The 18,957-nt window shown below is 50.4% G+C and overlaps 1 protein-coding gene across 1 annotated transcript; it reads right to left on the bottom strand.

The window, feature by feature from the left end:
• Positions 1-1,349: 1,349 nt before the first annotated feature.
• kiaa0319l (KIAA0319-like ortholog) lies at positions 1,350-18,065 on the bottom strand. Its single transcript, XM_038268643.1, has 23 exons — positions 17,941-18,065; positions 17,747-17,859; positions 17,390-17,658; positions 17,234-17,311; positions 16,879-17,083; positions 15,750-15,848; positions 15,581-15,678; positions 11,479-11,566; positions 10,782-10,874; positions 10,574-10,706; positions 10,201-10,306; positions 9,986-10,108; positions 9,788-9,911; positions 9,526-9,658; positions 9,281-9,429; positions 8,330-8,481; positions 8,112-8,250; positions 6,210-6,369; positions 5,717-5,859; positions 5,474-5,596; positions 5,250-5,340; positions 5,067-5,158; positions 1,350-2,724 (listed from the first exon to the last, which is right to left on the bottom strand). The coding sequence occupies exons 2-23, from the start codon at positions 17,838-17,840 to the stop codon at positions 2,552-2,554; spliced, it is 2,865 nt and encodes a 954-aa protein (XP_038124571.1). The 5' UTR covers positions 17,841-17,859; positions 17,941-18,065; the 3' UTR covers positions 1,350-2,551.
• Between the last annotated feature and the right edge of the window lie 892 nt (positions 18,066-18,957).

Here is an 18,957-nt window from a genome sequence, read left to right as displayed (position 1 = left end):
ACCCCTTCGTGCTTCTGGATGTCTTTTATCTGCATTACTAATAATAATAAACTTGAACTTTATTCCCCTTCTGCATTTAACCCCTCCCCATGGGGAGCAGTGGGCTGCCATTGTGTGGCACCCGGGGAGCGGGGTGGGGTTAAGGGTCTTGTTCAGGGACCCAGTCTGTGGGGATCCAACCGGGTACTAGCAACCTTCTCAGAGCGCAGCGCTGCTCTAACCTCTAGGCCAACGCTCCCCATGGTTTATCACTAGACTATCATCCACCATGATTAACAAACCAACAGCATGTCCTCCTCCTCTTCTTCTTCTTCTTCTCTGGACATGTTCCTGACATCTTTGAGGTTTTTCCTTCATTGTTTTTGATCGTTATCATTAGTCAGAGGGTGGCTCCCATATTTATGGGAAGGTTGAGTGTTAGCAACATGTAGTCCACTTTCTGACTAAATCACATCATAGTGAACATCAGAGACACTTTGAACCAAAAAAAAAAAAAGTCTTTCAACAGAATCAAAAAGTAGAAAATAGAATAAAAATAAACGTTTGCTTCTGTTTGAAAGTGGTGTTTATTTTTCAGTCTGTAGGCATTTCTGGAGCGGGATGAAATGAACCGACCCTGATGGCAGAGCAGCTCTGAGGTCACCTCTTAATGCAGCCGCTATGGACGACATCATCATCATCAATGGGGGGACCAGGTTAATGGTAGAAGTCAGCAGGAAGGAAAAAAAACCACAGCCAAAATGTGTGAATGAGACAGTCACCATGGCAACAGATGGAGGCATAGATGCAAACAGGAAATGAGTGAATCTGAGTTCCAAAAAAGAAAATTAGAAACAATCCACTGAACTTTGTTTCCAAGTTAGATGTTTCGCTTCCCATCAATTTTCTATTCCAAATGTCAGAAATAGCGTTTAGTTCCAGGTTTTATCCAGCAGCCCAACAAAGCCTGGTTTTAGTTTATATACATATTCTAGTTTCTTTTAAACTGATGAGCAATAATTACCAAAGGAGGAAGGATCTGATTAGTGCTCAGATTCAGTCAGTTCATCACCTGGCCTCTAGTGGGCAGCAGACAGACTGAACCTTCATGTTTTTATTTGCATTATACTTTGGTTATGTTTTCCTAACTCGCTCCAGCTTCTTCTTCCTGAACAAAGAAAGAAAACTGAGTGAACTTAAAGGAACCTGGGCTGCACCGAGGAACCGGACTCACAGACGGCCTGATGTCACAGGTCAAAGGTCAAAGCTGATGAGTGCAGTAAGATAACGACTAGCATAGCATCTGCTGCTGCTAACAAGCAGAATCTATCAAACTGAAGAACAGAAACATATAGAGAGGAAACAGATCCAGTTAACAACAAACCATGAAAACATTTTATTCTGATTTGCAGATGATCCAGTTAATGACAGACAGAGGAGGGCGGGGCTTAATTGGAAGCTCGGGTCCTAAACATGAACACAGCTGGAACTAAAGAGACCAATGAACACGTAACAGAACCAACATCATCCATCTCACACGTTTCCACAGCCGGCCTTTTCTTCACACACAAGATAGCCGACAGGGAAGTGACCCGGCTGGTGAGGCGCTGTGGCCCGGCTGGAGGAGGAGGAGCAGGAGGAGGAGGAGGAGCAGGAGGAGTTCAGCTCAGCTGGGATCCATGCAGGCTGCAGCATGTTGCTGAGGAGGAAACATTCTTCATGAAGCTTCTGCTGAACTTCTTACCTCACCTTCACATTTTATCTTTAAAAGCAGGAAAGAATAAAGCTATTTAAATTCCTCAGTTACTGACATTCAGAGCTTTTTAGAATAAACTAGAATCAAAGCAGTGCGGTGAGGAAACAGATTAAAATGTCCCGGCGAGCTCCTCGTCATCCAGATAACCATCAGGGACAGCCCGTCTGAGCAGGAAGACCAATTAAACCAACGGAGACAATCTCATCCTCAGGTTTCTGCCTCAGCAGAAAAATAAAAACTTCTAATGGAATAAAATTCAGATTAAAAAGCGCCCCAGATTAGGGGGGCAGAACATTTCCTCATCTTTAAACCTTCAGCATCAGCTGATTTCTCAAACCAACATTAGAGACAAAATGAGACATTTAGTCAAAGTGCATCAACAGCTCGTCAGCGGCTGGGCTCAGTCAGCGCCTTAACGAGGCGCCTTAACGAGGCGCCTTAACGAGGCGTTCTCCAGTGTGTGACAGGGTGTCAGAATAAAGCCCCCCCCCCCCAGACTGTCCTGTGGGTCAACAACACAGAAATAAACCGACACACAGACATGCAGCAGAATCTCAGGGCGGCCCTCATCATGCAGGTTTCCCTAGGCAGCGTTTTAAGGTGGTAGCTCTGGTTTGGTAGCTCCACCGGTCAGCGGCCCTCAGACGTGGCAGTGTTTGGTTGGAGGCGACATGGCGGCCGGCTGGGGGGGTCGTTGAAGCAGAAAGGAAAGCGTTCATCAGTAAACTCGTCTCACAGTGTGTAACCAGTGGTTCCAGTGATGCCAGCTCGCTTCTGGCTCAGGGTGGAAGCAGGAATAATCTGGGAGTCTGTCGGCTATAGCAGCTCCTCTCTGGGCTTCATGGCCCTGGGGGGCCCCTCGCCGTTCTTCAGGGAGCCGTTCTGGGTCCGCAGCAGGTGTCCACGCTCCTGACCCTCATCGCTGTCCAGGTCCGAGTCAGAGTGCATGAGAGCCGAGGATGTAGGACCAGGAACCGGCTTGAGACGGGCTGGGGGGACAAAGGAAGCGTCCAGAAACATTTATTATAATGTCACAAATCCAGCCTCATTATTGGAGCAATGAGGATCAGTTCCTCCAGACGGGAGGAAACAGAACAAGGAGCACAGGAAGCAGTGGAGCTGCATGTATGACCCATCTATCCTCCTCCTCTACCTCATCGATCTCCCTCCTCTACCTCATCGATCTCCCTCCTCTACCTTCTCCTCCTCTACCTCATCGATCTCCCTCCTCTACCTCCTCCTCCTCTACCTCATCGATCTCCCTCCTCTACCTCCTCCTCCTCTACCTCATCGATCTCCCTCCTCTACCTCATCGATCTCCCTCCTCTACCTCCTCCTCCTCTACCTCATCGATATTGGTCCTCCTCTACCTCATCGATCTCCCTCCTCTACCTCCTCTTCCTCTACCTCATCGATCTCCCTCCTCTACCTCCTCCTCCTCTACCTCATCGATCTTGGTCCTCCCCTACCTCATCGATCTCCCTCCTCTACCTCATCGATCTCCCTCCTCTACCTCCTCTTCATCTACCTCATCGATCTCCCTCCTCTACCTCCTCCTCCTCTACCTCATCAATCTTCCTCCTCTACCTCATCGATCTCCCTCCTCTACCTCCTCCTCCTCTACCTCATCAATCTTCCTCCTCTACCTCATCGATCTCCCTCCTCTACCTCCTCCTCCTCTACCTCATCGATCTTGGTCCTCCTCTACCTCATCGATCTCCCTCCTCTACCTCATCGATCTCCCTCCTCTACCTCCTCCTCCTCTACCTCATCGATCTCCCTCCTCTACCTCCTCTACCTCATCGATCTCCCTCCTCTACCTCCTCGATCTTCCTCCTCTACCTCATCGATCTCCCACCTCTACCTCATCGATCTCCCTCCTCTACCTCCTCTACCTCATCGATCTTGGTCCTCCTCTACCTCATCGATCTCCCTCTACCTAATCGATCTCCCTCCTCTACCTCATCGATCTCCCTCCTCTACATCCTCTTCCTCTACCTCATCGATCTCCCTCCTCTACCTCCTCCTCCTCTACCTCATCAATCTTCCTCCTCTACCTCATCGATCTCCCTCCTCTACCTCCTCCTCCTCTACCTCATCAATCTTCCTCCTCTACCTCATCGATCTCCCTCCTCTACCTCCTCCTCCTCTACCTCATCAATCTTCCTCCTCTACCTCATCGATCTCCCTCCTCTACCTCCTCCTCCTCTACCTCATCGATCTCCCTCCTCTACCTCCTCCTCCTCTACCTCATCGATCTTGGTCCTCCTCTACCTCATCGATCTTGGTCCTCCTCTACCTCATCGATCTTGGTCCTCCTCTACCTCATCGATCTCCCTCCTCTACCTCATCGATCTCCCTCCTCTACCTCCTCTTCCTCTACCTCATCGATCTCCCTCCTCTACCTCCTCCTCCTCTACCTCATCAATCTTCCTCCTCTACCTCATCGATCTCCCTCCTCTACCTCCTCCTCCTCTACCTCATCAATCTTCCTCCTCTACTTCATCGATCTTCGTCCTCCTCTACCTCCTCGATCTTCCTCCTCTACCTCCTCCTCCTCTACCTCATCGATCTCCCTCCTCTACCTCCTCCTCCTCTACCTCATCAATCTCCCTCCTCTACCTCCTCGATCTTCCTCCTCTACCTCATCGATCTCCCTCCTCTACCTCCTCCTCCTCTACCTCATCAATCTTCCTCCTCTACCTCATCGATCTCCCTCCTCTACCTCCTCCTCCTCTACCTCATCAATCTTCCTCCTCTACTTCATCGATCTTCGTCCTCTACCTCCTCCTCCTCTACCTCATCGATCTCCCTCCTCTACCTCCTCCTCCTCATCGATCTCCCTCCTCTACCTCATCGATCTCCCTCCTCTACCTCCTCTTCCTCTACCTCATCGATCTCCCTCCTCTACCTCCTCCTCCTCTACCTCATCAATCTTCCTCCTCTACCTCATCGATCTCCCTCCTCTACCTGCTCCTCCTCTACCTCATCAATCTTCCTCCTCTACTTCATCGATCTTCCTCCTCTACCTCCTCGATCCTCATTTCAGTTTTAAAACGCAACCTTAAAGAATAACTCACCATTGATCAGAGGCGGAACCAACAGGAGGAATTCTTTCCTGTCGTTTCTTTTATCCTCATTATTACCAACATTAGCCGATCCTCCTGAAACATGCTGCTATTTGCAGCCGGCTGAAGGTTTGTTCTTTAAGGTGTTAAAACATTTCTGATCTGTTCTCTGAGGAGTTCTCAAAGATCTGGGTCTGGGTTCTGGTTTTGTTAAATCAGGGACGGCCATGATGATGCGGACCAGCTGTGTGTTTGTTTCTTACTGGTTCTTGGTGGTTGAAGCTCCAAGACGTCCTGATCTTCGCCTTCAAGCATCTTATAACGACTTTTGCTGCGGCGAACTTTGCTCCTCCGCCTTCCAGGAAGCAGAAACATGCGGCGTCATCAGCAGCAGCTGGTGACCAATCAGAGAGCAGAGACCGCAGATCGGATCAAAGTGAACTCACCTGTTGCAGCAGCAGACGGCTAACCAGACCAGCGTTGCCATAGCAACCACAATCATGAAGGATGCTATGGTGACATACAGCACGCTCCAATCTGGAGGCAGAAAATTCGTGTCACAACAGCTCAGTCATCATCATCATCATCGTCATCATCATCATCGTCGTCGTCGTCATCATCATCATCATCATCATCGTCATCATCATCATCGTCGTCATCATCGTCTCACCACAGTTGCTCTCTGCATCCCCTAGCTGGGCTCTGATGACGTTCTCCATCCAGAACGGGTGGCAGACGCACCTCCGAGTGAACGAGTCACACTCTCCGTGGCCGGAGCAGTTCAGCTGGCAGACTGAGGAAGAGGAGGGAGGTGAGGAAGAGTGTCCTAAACTCCTGATCCTTCCTGGGATCTTCATGGAGATCTGAAACCTTCAGAGCTTCAGGATGATGAAGGTTTCCCATCTGAACTCACCGACCGTGTCGACACGCTGAGCTTTGAAGATCAGGAAGTCGTTCTTCTGTTTGCGTAGTTTGCTGCGAAGGCTGAGCGTCACACTGCGGCCGGGCAGAGGGGGGCGCTCTGGACCGCCCGACACCAGGAAGACCAGACGGGTGCTGAGGAAGAGGAGCAACGCAGTGAACCCAGGAGTCTGGCGTTCTGTCTGAACGTCCGCCCTAACTCATCCACCACTGATCATCACTACTTTTCATTCCCTGTTGGTCATGTGACTCCGCCTCCTTCCACGGCGCCATGTTTGTTCTTCCTCACCCCAAAACAAATATCATAAATCTTTGAGAGGAGACCTGCTGCAAAGCATTCTGGGGTATCTCTCCTCGCCTAGTGACCATCAACATAAACGACTTTTTTAAGGTTTTCCATCAGCCACTCCTACAGCGCTCTATTCAATGATTCTGTTTGTTCCTTTCTGACCAGTCAGGATGTTAAACAGGTGGGCGGGGCTTACCTGTGCTCATTAAAGGCACTGATCTCTCTGACGATGATGTCACCATCCAGCACGCCCAGCAGGACCCCCACCTGACGGAGCAGCAGGTCACGCTGACGCTTGGAGATCTGGGAAACGGGAACCTCCAGGACCAGTTCAACCAGGTCACGCTCCCACACGTCTGACAGGAGAGACACAGACGGGACAGAGTCCATCAGAGGGACAGAGGGTCCGTCAGAGGGACGGAGAGTCTGTCAGAGGGACAGAGGGTCCGTCAGAGGGACGGAGAGTCTGTCAGAGGGACGGAGAGTTCGTCAGAGGGACAGAGAGTCCGTCAGAGGCATGCCATCAGAGGGATGGAGAGTCTGTCAGAGGGACGGAGAGTCCGTCAGAGGGATGGAGAGTCTGTCAGAGGGACAGAGGGTCCGTCAGAGGGATGCCATCAGAGGGATGGAGAGTCTGTCAGAGGGACGGAGAGTCCGTCAGAGGGATGGAGAGTCTGTCAGAGGGACAGAGGGTCCGTCAGAGGGACAGAGGGTCTGTCAGAGGGACAGAGGGTCCGTCAGAGGGACGGAGAGTCTGTCAGAGGGATGCCATCAGAGGGATGGAGAGTCTGTCAGAGGGACGGAGAGTCCGTCAGAGGGACGGAGAGTCTGTCAGAGGGACGGAGAGTTCGTCAGAGGGACAGAGAGTCCGTCAGAGGCATGCCATCAGAGGGATGGAGAGTCTGTCAGAGGGACGGAGAGTCCGTCAGAGGGATGGAGAGTCTGTCAGAGGGACGGAGAGTTCGTCAGAGGGACAGAGAGTCCGTCAGAGGCATGCCATCAGAGGGATGGAGAGTCTGTCAGAGGGACGGAGAGTCCGTCAGAGGGATGGAGAGTCTGTCAGAGGGACAGAGGGTCCGTCAGAGGGATGCCATCAGAGGGATGGAGAGTCTGTCAGAGGGACGGAGAGTCCGTCAGAGGGATGGAGAGTCTGTCAGAGGGACAGAGGGTCCGTCAGAGGGACAGAGGGTCTGTCAGAGGGACAGAGGGTCCGTCAGAGGGACGGAGAGTCCGTCAGAGGGATGCCATCAGAGGGATGGAGAGTCTGTCAGAGGGACGGAGAGTCCGTCAGAGGGATGGAGAGTCTGTCAGAGGGACAGAGGGTCCGTCAGAGGCATGCCATCAGAGGGATGGAGAGTCTGTCAGAGGGACGGAGAGTCCGTCAGAGGGATGGAGAGTCTGTCAGAGGGACAGAGGGTCCGTCAGAGGGACAGAGGGTCTGTCAGAGGGACAGAGGGTCCGTCAGAGGGACGGAGAGTCTGTCAGAGGGACAGAGAGTTCGTCAGAGGGACAGAGAGTCCGTCAGAGGGACAGAGAGTCCGTCAGAGGCATGCCATCAGAGGGATGGAGAGTCTGTCAGAGGGACAGAGGGTCCGTCAGAGGGACGGAGAGTCCGTCAGAGGGATGGAGAGTCTGTCAGAGGGACAGAGAGTCCGTCAGAGGGACAGAGAGTCCGTCAGAGGGACAGAGAGTCCGTCAGAGGGACGGAGAGTCCGTCAGAGGGACGGAGAGTCCGTCAGAGGGACAGAGAGTCCGTCAGAGGGACAGAGAGTCCGTCAGAGGCATGCCATCAGAGGGACGGAGAGTCTGTCAGAGGGACAGAGGGTCCGTCAGAGGGACGGAGAGTCCGTCAGAGGGACAGAGAGTCCGTCAGAGGGACAGAGAGTCCGTCAGAGGGACAGAGAGTCCGTCAGAGGGACAGAGAGTCCGTCAGAGGGACAGAGAGTCCGTCAGAGAGACAGAGAGTCCGTCAGAGAGACAGAGAGTCCGTCAGAGAGACGGAGAGTCCGTCAGAGGGACGGAGAGGCCGTCAGAGGGACGGAGGTCCCTTCAGAGGTTCTAGGGTCTTCAACCCTTCCTGCAGGTCCTGGTCTGGTACCTGGTCGGACTTCCACGGTTCCGGTGTCTGAGCTGCTCTGTCCTTTGCTGTCGGTCACTGTCAGGGTAAAGCTGTACTTCCCCTCCACCAGGTTTCCCAGCAGCAGCACCGCCTGGTGGTCAGAGTTGTTCAGCACATCCTGAAACGCAGAGCAAACATCAAGCAGCTGCAGGACCAGAGCGTTTCCATCACCCTGAGAGCGAGGAGAACCTTCTCACCCCGGCTGCAGGACTGCTTTCACCTCGGCTCCACTGGAAGCTGAGGCCGCCTTTATCGTCCGAGGAGCGGGACCCGTCCAGGACGGCGGTCCTGACGGGCAGAGAGACGGGCTGACTGGACAGGACACGGGCCACAGGCGGCTGGTCCGTTTCTGGAGGGACGACATCATCAGATCAGGACAGAAAGTTCTGAGGACGATCCAGAGGGAACTGGTTCTGCTGGGGGGTCATTCAGAGACCCCCTCCAGCCTGGTACCAGCTAGATCCGGTTAGCACCGAGGATAAACTCTAGTCCAACGACATAGGCCGGGTTTTAGAAGCAGAAGAAATAAAGAGAAAATTAAACCAAATTATAAAAATAGAACTACTGATATATGGACCATAAGGGTTTATTTTACTGCATTATTGTTGGTTTAAATGTTTATCATTTATTATTATTCTACTAAACCAGAGGAGAAGATCCACAGCATGAAGGCAGGACATTTGCAAAAAGTTCTACAAAAGAAATCTAAGTTTAAGAAGTTCTTTATTACTAATTTCTACCTCAAACGAAGGCTCAGTCAGCGAGGAACGTTTATACGCATTTAGATATTTTTATTTTGTTTTGTAGTCATGACAACATCTCACTTTAGTTTATGTTCTATTTTAGTTAAAAGGTGTTTTTGTGTCAGTAGCAAAGAAAGAATAAGAAGATTTGCAATAAAACTGACTTTAAAGCAGCATTAACTCTTTATTGATTGGAAGTGATCGTTAATTTAGACAAACTAACATTTATTATCAAATCATTCTAAAAATTACAATTTATGAGATCAGGAGTCGGTGTGAAAAAAAATAAGAAAAATCACATAAAAAGAAAATAATCCTTAAACAGCGCAGCTAAAACTGGGGTCAAAGGTCACACCAAAGGCGGCTTTAAAGGAACCCTCATTAGGACCTCATGACATCACAGACCTTCTCTGACGATGACGGTCACCGTGTCGCTGCTCTCCAGCTTCCTCTCGTCCGTTACGGTCAGTGTGAACTTGTACGTGCCGACCTCCAGGCCCGTCACCGTGGCAATGGCGCCGTCTGCATTTTCTATTTTCACCCCATCAGGACCACTGGAAGGAGAGAGGGTCAGAGGTCAGGGCAGACCCAGAACAGGTCCATTTTTCAGAGCTTCATCCAGGTCTCCAGCAGGAACCCGGACACCTGACCTGGTCTTGGCCCAGTGGTAGGTGGCGATCTTCTGGTCGTCGCTGCTCTTACTGCCGTCCAGCGTGGTTCTGTCTACAGGCAGCGTTAGCTCCTTCTCCGGCCCGGCGTCCGCTACCGGCGGCTTGTTGTTCTCTGCAGGAGAAACCAACAGAACATTCCAGATCACAGAACCTTCCAGCTCTGATTAAACCCTGTAAACGTGTTTCTGGCTCATGGTAACATCCTAATGACCCATTCAGGTCACAGCCAGGTGGTTCTGACCTGGCTGGACGATGACGGTGACCTTGGACGTGTCCTGCTGTCCTGCAGAGTCAGTCACTGTCAGCTGGAAGGTGTAGTCTCCCTCCTGCATGGCGGACAGCTGCAGGATGGGGGTCCGAACGCCCTGAACAACATCAGAACACAATGAGGCCGGCTGCTTGGCCCCACAGAGACGCCCACGCCGCTGCAGAGCCTCACCTGCATCTCCACCACCTTGTCCTTGCTCTCTGGGCTCAGAGACCACTCGTAGGACAGGTCGTCGTGGTCGTCGGTGCTCTGGTTCCCGTACAGAGTGATGGAGTTCCTTGGCAGCTGGAGGACCTGGAAGGAGCAGAAGGAAAGCGGCTTTTGGTTCGGTTTTGGTTCCTCCTGTGGTCTGATCCTGAACAAACGGGAGGGAGAAGGTTTGTGACCTGGTTAGGGCCGGCGTTGGCCACTGGCCGGTAGTCCTTAGCTTTGTTCACAGAGAGCGACGCCTGCGTGGTGTCTGTGGCTCCATCAGAGTCCGTCACCGTCAGACTGCAGAAGAAAAAAATTATTTTCACCTTTTCTCAGTAAAACGCTCTGATCCAGCATCGCCGCCTTTGATTGACTCCTCAGACCGAGCTTAGAGACGGACTGGAAGAAAGGCAGATTATAATCAACGCTGGGCCATATGAACATCCGCTGGAGTTACAGTTTCAGTCTAATGACAATAAGAACGGGTTTTCAGTCAGAACCGTTAGGACACAATTAGAGAGTTTGACCTCAGAGGAAACTGGTTCTGGTTCTGGTCTGGTTCTGTACCTGAAGGTATAGTTTCCTGGAACCAGGCCGGTGAGGGTGAGGATGGGGGTGTCGGCTGAGACCTTCTCCTCCCTTAGGGGACCTTTGACCTCCTCCCAGTGCCACATCACCACCTTGTCGTCGTCGGTGCTCCCTGACAGAGGAAGAGGAGGAAGGTCAGGGTCTCCGTCTGCAGCGATCATGTTTGTGTCGTGTAGCAACAACTCACGGCTGCCGTCGATCACCGTGGAGCTGGTCGGCAGGAACAGCTCCTCGAACTTGGGGGAAACCACGGCAACGGGAGGCTTGTTTACCCGCGGCTCTGTCAGGCGGAAAACGAGGCGTTAGGAGGTCCAGTCAGAACGTGACTCACCACCACATGTTCTGCTGATCTGTTTGAGGAGCACAACTGATTGAGTTTCCTTTAAAAAACTTCTCTGCAAAGAGGTTGGTAGGAGTGGTGCGCCCCCTGCAGGCCATGTTTGTTTCTTGTTTGGCCAATAAAGCTCTGGGAATAGATGTCCCAGAATCAACCGATAGCCCAACAGCTTCTGATTTGGTTTGAAGAAATAGAAAATGACTCCATATTCTGACCGTCACCAGGATGAGCGTGATAGATATGCTGCATGCATCATTTAGGGAGGGAACATCGGATCACTGCTGCACCTCCTTCAGGTATTTACTGTCACAGGAAGGAGCTTCAGCAGGAGTATTAGTGTTGGAGCCGCTATGATTTAAGGAGGACCGGCCCTCGCAATGACATCAGGACCAAATGCCTGATCACAGATTAGCAGTCAGCCTGCAGGCAGCCTCTTTAACAGGAAGAGGAGATTAAGCAGCAGCTGAAGGCCTCAGCCGCCTGAGAGGCTTCAGGTTCTTCACAGAGCAGAAGAACCGGATCAGAACCATCCTGCTCCTGCTCTCACCTGGTCTGACAGTGACGTTGACGTAGCCCCGCCCACGGGCTCCTTCTCCCTCCACCGTCACCTCGAACTCATACAGGCCCACCGTCAGCTGCAGGAGACAGAGCCAGGGGTGAGATAGAACTAGATCAGACAGAACCAGATCAGACAGAACTAGATCAGACAGAGCTAGATCAGACAGAGCTAGATCAGACAGAACCAGATCAGACAGAACCAGATCAGACAGAGCTAGATCAGACAGAGCTAGATCAGACAGAGCTAGATCAGACAGAGCTAGATCAGACAGAACTAGATCAGACAGAGCTAGATCAGACAGAACTAGATCAGACAGAACCAGATAAGACAGAGCTACATCAGACAGAACCAGATAAGACAGAGCTAGATCAGACAGAGCTAGATCAGACAGAGCTAGATCAGACAGAACCAGATCAGACAGAACCAGATCAGACAGAACCAGATCAGACAGAACTAGATCAGACAGAACTAGATCAGGCAGATCTAGATCAGGCAGAACTAGATCAGACAGAGCTAGATCAGACAGAAGTAGATCAGACAGAGCTAGATCAGACAGAGCTAGATCAGACAGAACTAGATCAGGCAGATCTAGATCAGGCAGATCTAGATCAGGCAGATCTAGATCAGACAGAACTAGATCAAGCAGAACTAGATCAGACAGAACTAGATCAGACAGAACTAGATCAGACAGAACTAGATCAGGCAGATCTAGATCAGGCAGATCTAGATCAGGCAGAACTAGATCAGGCAGAACTAGATCAGACAGAGCTAGATCAGACAGAACTAGATCAGACAGAGCTAGATCAGACAGAGCTAGATCAGACAGAACCAGATCAGACAGAGCTAGATCAGACAGAGCTAGATCAGACAGATCTAGATCAGACAGAACTAGATCAGACAGAACTAGATCAGACAGATCTAGATCAGACAGAACTAGATCAGACAGAGCTAGATCAGACAGAGCTAGATCAGACAGAACCAGATCAGACAGAGCTAGATCAGACAGAGCTAGATCAGACAGATCTAGATCAGACAGATCTAGATCAGACAGAACTAGATCAGACAGAACTAGATCAAGCAGAACTAGATCAGACAGAACTAGATCAGACAGAACTAGATCAGGCAGATCTAGATCAGGCAGATCTAGATCAGGCAGAACTAGATCAGGCAGAACTAGATCAGACAGATCTAGATCAGGCAGAACTAGACCAGGCAGAACTAGACCAGGCAGAACTAGATCAGACAGATCTAGATCAGACAGAACTAGATCAGACAGAGCTAGATCAGACAGAGCTAGATCAGACAGAACCAGATCAGACAGAGCTAGATCAGACAGAAGTAGATCAGACAGAAGTAGATCAGACAGAACTAGATCAGGCAGAACTAGATCAGACAGAACTAGATCAGACAGAGCTAGATCAGACAGATCTAGATCAGACAGAACTAGATCAGACAGAGCTAGATCAGACAGAGCTAGATCAGACAGAACCAGATCAGACAGAGCTAGATCAGACAGAGCTAGATCAGACAGATCTAGATCAGACAGATCTAGATCAGACAGAACTAGATCAGACAGAACTAGATCAAGCAGAACTAGATCAGACAGAACTAGATCAGGCAGATCTAGATCAGGCAGATCTAGATCAGGCAGAACTAGATCAGGCAGAACTAGATCAGACAGATCTAGATCAGGCAGAACTAGATCAGGCAGAACTAGACCAGGCAGAACTAGATCAGACAGATCTAGATCAGACAGAGCTAGATCAGACAGAGCTAGATCAGACAGAGCTAGATCAGACAGAGCTAGATCAGACAGAAGTAGATCAGACAGAACTAGATCAGACAGAACTAGATCAGACAGAGCTAGATCAGGCAGATCTAGATCAGGCAGATCTAGATCAGGCAGAACTAGATCAGACAGAGCTAGATCAGACAGAGCTAGATCAGACAGAACTAGATCAGGCAGATCTAGATCAGGCAGATCTAGATCAGACAGAACTAGATCAGACAGAACTAGATCAAGCAGAACTAGATCAGACAGAACTAGATCAGGCAGAACTAGATCAGGCAGAACTAGATCAGACAGAACTAGATCAGACAGAACTAGATCAGACAGAGCTAGATCAGACAGAACCAGATCAGACAGAGCTAGATCAGACAGAGCTAGATCAGACAGATCTAGATCAGACAGAACTAGATCAGACAGAGCTAGATCAGACAGAAGTAGATCAGACAGAACTAGATCAGGCAGAACTAGATCAGACAGAACTAGATCAGACAGAGCTAGATCAGACAGATCTAGATCAGACAGAACTAGATCAGGCAGAACTAGATCAGGCAGAACTAGATCAGACAGATCTAGATCAGGCAGAACTAGACCAGGCAGAACTAGATCAGACAGATCTAGATCAGACAGAACTAGATCAGACAGAGCTAGATCAGACAGAGCTAGATCAGACAGAACCAGATCAGACAGAGCTAGATCAGACAGAGCTAGATCAGACAGAAGTAGATCAGACAGAACTAGATCAGGCAGAACTAGATCAGACAGAACTAGATCAGACAGAGCTAGATCAGGCAGATCTAGATCAGGCAGATCTAGATCAGGCAGAACTAGATCAGACAGAGCTAGATCAGACAGAGCTAGATCAGACAGAACTAGATCAGGCAGATCTAGATCAGACAGATCTAGATCAGACAGAACTAGATCAGACAGAGCTAGATCAGACAGAGCTAGATCAGACAGAACCAGATCAGACAGAGCTAGATCAGACAGAGCTAGATCAGACAGAAGTAGATCAGACAGAACTAGATCAGGCAGAACTAGATCAGACAGAACTAGATCAGACAGAGCTAGATCAGGCAGATCTAGATCAGGCAGATCTAGATCAGGCAGAACTAGATCAGACAGAACCAGATCAGACAGAGCTAGATCAGACAGAGCTAGATCAGACAGAAGTAGATCAGACAGAACTAGATCAGGCAGAACTAGATCAGACAGAACTAGATCAGACAGAGCTAGATCAGACAGAGCTAGATCAGACAGAAGTAGATCAGACAGAAGTAGATCAGGCAGAACTAGATCAGGCAGAACTAGATCAGACAGAACTAGATCAGACAGAACTAGATCAGACAGAACTAGATCAGGCAGAACTAGATCAGGCAGAACTAGATCAGACAGAGCTAGATCAGACAGAGCTAGATCAGACAGAACTAGATCAGACAGAAGTAGATCAGACAGAACTAGATCAGGCAGAACTAGATCAGACAGATCTAGATCAGACAGAACCAGATCAGGCAGAACCAGATCAGGCAGAACCAGATCAAACAGATCTAGATCAGGCAGAACCAGATCAGACAGAACTAGATCAAATAGAACCAGATCAGACAGATCTAGATCAGGCAGAACCAGATCAGACGGAACCAGATCATACAGAACTAGATCAAACAGATCTTGATCAGGCAGAACCAGATCAGACAGAACTAGATCAAATAGAACCAGATCAGACAGATCTAGATCAGGCAGAACCAGATCAGACAGAACTAGATCAAATAGAACCAGATCAGACAGATCTAGATCAGGCAGAACCAGATCAGACAGAACTAGATCAAATAGAACCAGATCAGACAGATCTAGATCAGACAGAACCAGATCAGACAGAACTAGATCAGACAGAACTAGATCAGACAGAACTAGATCAAATAGAACCAGATCAGACAGATCTAGATCAGGCAGAACCAGATCAGACAGAACTAGATCAGACAGAACTAGATCAAATAGAACCAGATCAGACAGATCTAGATCAGGCAGAACCAGATCAGACAGATCTAGATCAGGCAGAACCAGATCAGACAGATCTAGATCAGATAGAACTAGATCAGATAGAACTAGATCAGGCAGAACTAGATCAGATAGAACTAGATCAGACAGAACCAGATCAGGCAGAACCAGATCAGATAGAACTAGATCAGACAGAACCAGATCAGACGGAACCAGATCAGGCAGAACCAGATCAGGCAGAACCAGATCAGGCAGAACCAGATCAGATAGATCTAGATCAGGCAGAACCAGCAGGAGCTGGGCGTGCACCTTGCTGAGCTTCAGCGTCCTGTCCTTCTTGCCCTCCATCTCTCCGCTGTAATCTTTGGGGTGAGTTTTCAGACGCCATTCGAATGCATAGCTGCTTCCTGCAGAGAACAAGCAGAACCTGTCAGATCTCCACCTGCTGACTGATGAAGCTGCAGCTGGGGGTTATTACCTGAGGGGGGAGGGGGGACCACGAAGGCGTTGAGCTCCACCTCACTGCGCGGCAGCGTCACCTCCACGCTCTCTCCTGCCGACACCACCAGCTCCTTGACTGTGGAGATGAAACATTCAGCTTCACGCCGCGCTGACAGAGCTGGAACCCAACCATTCGCCCGCGGACCGCCATCGGCCCGATGATCGCTCTCAGACATTCAGCTTCACGGCGCACTGACAGAGCTGGAACCCCAACCATTCGCCAACGGACCGCCATCGGCCCGATGATCGCTCTCAGACATTCAGCTTCACAGAGCCAACTTTAGAGCGATGCGTCCCTCTGAACCATGATTGGTCAGAAACCTGGACGCCTTCCAGCAGAGGGAAACAGAAGGATGAGGGCTCCAGGTCAGAGTCATCAACCTTCTGAGGAACATCAGAGTGAAATCCTCAATAAAAGGATGCGATCTTAGAAAGAACGAATCAGAATAACCGGAAACCAACTTCCTGTGACCCATAACAACTTTAAATGGTCCAGAGGAACAAAGGTTCCAGAGGAGACCTCCGACCTCCTGCCGGTGACCTCTGACCTCCTGCTGGTTCCAGAGGTGACCTCTGACCTCCTGCCGGTTGCTGACCAGCAGGTATTCCAGGTTCATTCTGCAGACAGAAGCAGGTTTCTATACAAAGGCAGGTAGATAGGAGGTGGCTCCGCCCCCTGGGAAGGTAACAGGTGTTCCTCTGCTGATCCTCAGACCAAGCTGCTCCTTCCAGACTCTCGTTCTGTTTCCACATATTTGCTCTGGCCAGCAGGAACTGATAACACCAGTTATTCCTGTTTGCAGAGAGCGGAGCCGCTCAGCACATTCCAGCTGTCAGATGTGGGAAAAACAGCATCTGATCTGCTGCAGGAGGACAAGGTCCACGTCCCCCTCAGTTCTGAAGACACATCAGGACACTTCCCCCTCCAGGGACATGTGATCCCTGCCAGACTCACCTACGCGGTGTCCATTTTAAAGGGGAAACCTTTAGAGCCAATCAGAGAGCTGAGGATGTGCAGCGGTTTTAGAAGCTTTAACAGCTGATCAGTTCTAATGCAGAGAAGCACCGCCTCCCGCTCTGTGATTGGTCAGGCTGTGGTCACTCACCTGCCGGAGTCAGAGAGCTCCCATCGGTGATATTGGAAGACGTGGTGGGATTAATGGTGCCGTGGACGGTGGAGTTCTGCAGAGGCGGAACCAGAACTCCATCTGAGCTCCCATTGGCTGACAGGCGGAGGTTCTGCTGGGCCGTCTGTGGGACCGTGATGCGGCTGAGAGCTGTGGGAGCAAGCTGAACGGCGCCGGGGCTTCCCTGCATAAAACACACAGAACAAGCATCTCTGAGCCAAGTTTCTAGAAGGATCTACAGAAGGACCAAGGCCTGAGAGGCCTTCAGAGATGGTTGATCCCTTCAGGAGGATCATCACATGCATGAAAGGAAAGGCTGCAGGTGTGGCGTTACCGTGCTGCTGAGGTGCGCTCTCCTCAGCCGTCCACGGAGGGCGTGGCGAGGCTTCCTGCGCTTCATTCGGACCGGTCCCTTCAGGAGAACATGGAGACAGGATTCATTCCTCCAGAACAAATTTAAAACCTTCCCAGACGCAGGTGTGATGCTCACCTTGGAGAGCAGCTGCAGGAGGCCCAGCGACTCCTCGTGGGGCTGCGGCAGAGACGAGATGCTGCAGCCGTCCTTCTTGGAGCAGCTGAGGAGCACGCAGCGTCCCCCGATGCTCCACACGGCGTCACACCTGGGCTCCAAGCAGCACATCTCCCAGCAGGTGGCGCCGCCTCTGCCGGACGCCAGCGGGTACCAGCCCAGGCCCAGGGTGCTGGTCCAGTGGATCCCCAGAACGCCGCCGGTGACGCGGCACAGGTCAGCTGACACACCTGGAGCAGGAAGGAGAGCGGAACCATCAGAGAAGCTAACGAACAGAACCTGAGTCTCCTTCAAGCCAGCTGAGGATTTCACGTTTACCTGTGGGCGGAGCCAGGAGCCAGACGCAGGCCAGCAACCAGCACAGCAGGTGAGGTGAGCTCCAGGTGAGCGGCTCCAGATGTGCCACGAACATTTTCCAAAGGTACCAGTACCTGCAGAAAGAACAGAAACCGGCTGAATGTTTTATTTCCAAACCTTCCTGCTAATCCTGATCTAATCAAGGATTTTCTCACCTGAGGAGGAGAAACAGTTAAGTTGGCAGAGAGCTGCAGTGAGGCGACGGGTGAAGATGAGTCAACACCACAACCCTGACCAACACATCCAACATGGCCGCCTCGGGAGGCTCCAACCTTACCCTGCAAAGGAGGAACCGGATCAGAACCAGATGGACCAATCATGGGTCAGAACCAGATGAACCAATCAGATCAGAACCAGATGAACCAATCAGATCAGAACCAGATGAACCAATCATGGGTCAGAACCAGATAAACCAATCAGATCAGAACCAGATGGACCAATCATGGGTCAGAACCAGATAAACCAATCATGAGTCAGAAACAGATGAACCAGTCAGGTCAGAACCAGATGGACCAATCATGGGTCAGAACCAGATGAACCAATCAGATCAGAACCAGATGGACCAATCATGGGTCAGAACCAGATGAACCAATCAGATCAGAACCAGATGGACCAATCAGGTCAGAACCAGATAAACCAATCGGATCAGAACCAGATAAACCAATCATGAGTCAGAAACAGATGAACCAGTCAGGTCAGAACCAGATGGACCAATCAGGTCAGAACCAGATAAACCAATCGGATCAGAACCAGATGGACCAATCATGGGTCAGAACCAGATGAACCAATCATGAGTCAGAAACAGATGAACCAGTCAGGTCAGAACCAGATGGACCAATCATGGGTCAGAACCAGATAAACCAATCATGAGTCAGAAACAGATGAACCAGTCAGGTCAGAACCAGATGGACCAATCAGGTCAGAACCAGATAAACCAATCGGATCAGAACCAGATAAACCAATCATGAGTCAGAAACAGATGAACCAGTCAGGTCAGAACCAGATGGACCAATCAGGTCAGAACCAGATAAACCAATCGGATCAGAACCAGATAAACCAATCAGATCAGAACCAGATGGACCAATCATGGGTCAGAACCAGATGAACCAATCATGAGTCAGAAACAGATGAACCAGTCAGGTCAGAACCAGATGAACCAATCATGAGTCAGA

Source organism: Cyprinodon tularosa, unplaced genomic scaffold (genome assembly GCF_016077235.1).
Source record: "Cyprinodon tularosa strain WSP-4 unplaced genomic scaffold, ASM1607723v1 ctg706, whole genome shotgun sequence".
NCBI classification, from domain to species: domain Eukaryota; kingdom Metazoa; phylum Chordata; class Actinopteri; order Cyprinodontiformes; family Cyprinodontidae; genus Cyprinodon; species Cyprinodon tularosa.
The sequence above is the reverse complement of the archived record's forward strand: the minus strand, read 5'-3'. Positions and strand labels throughout refer to the sequence as shown.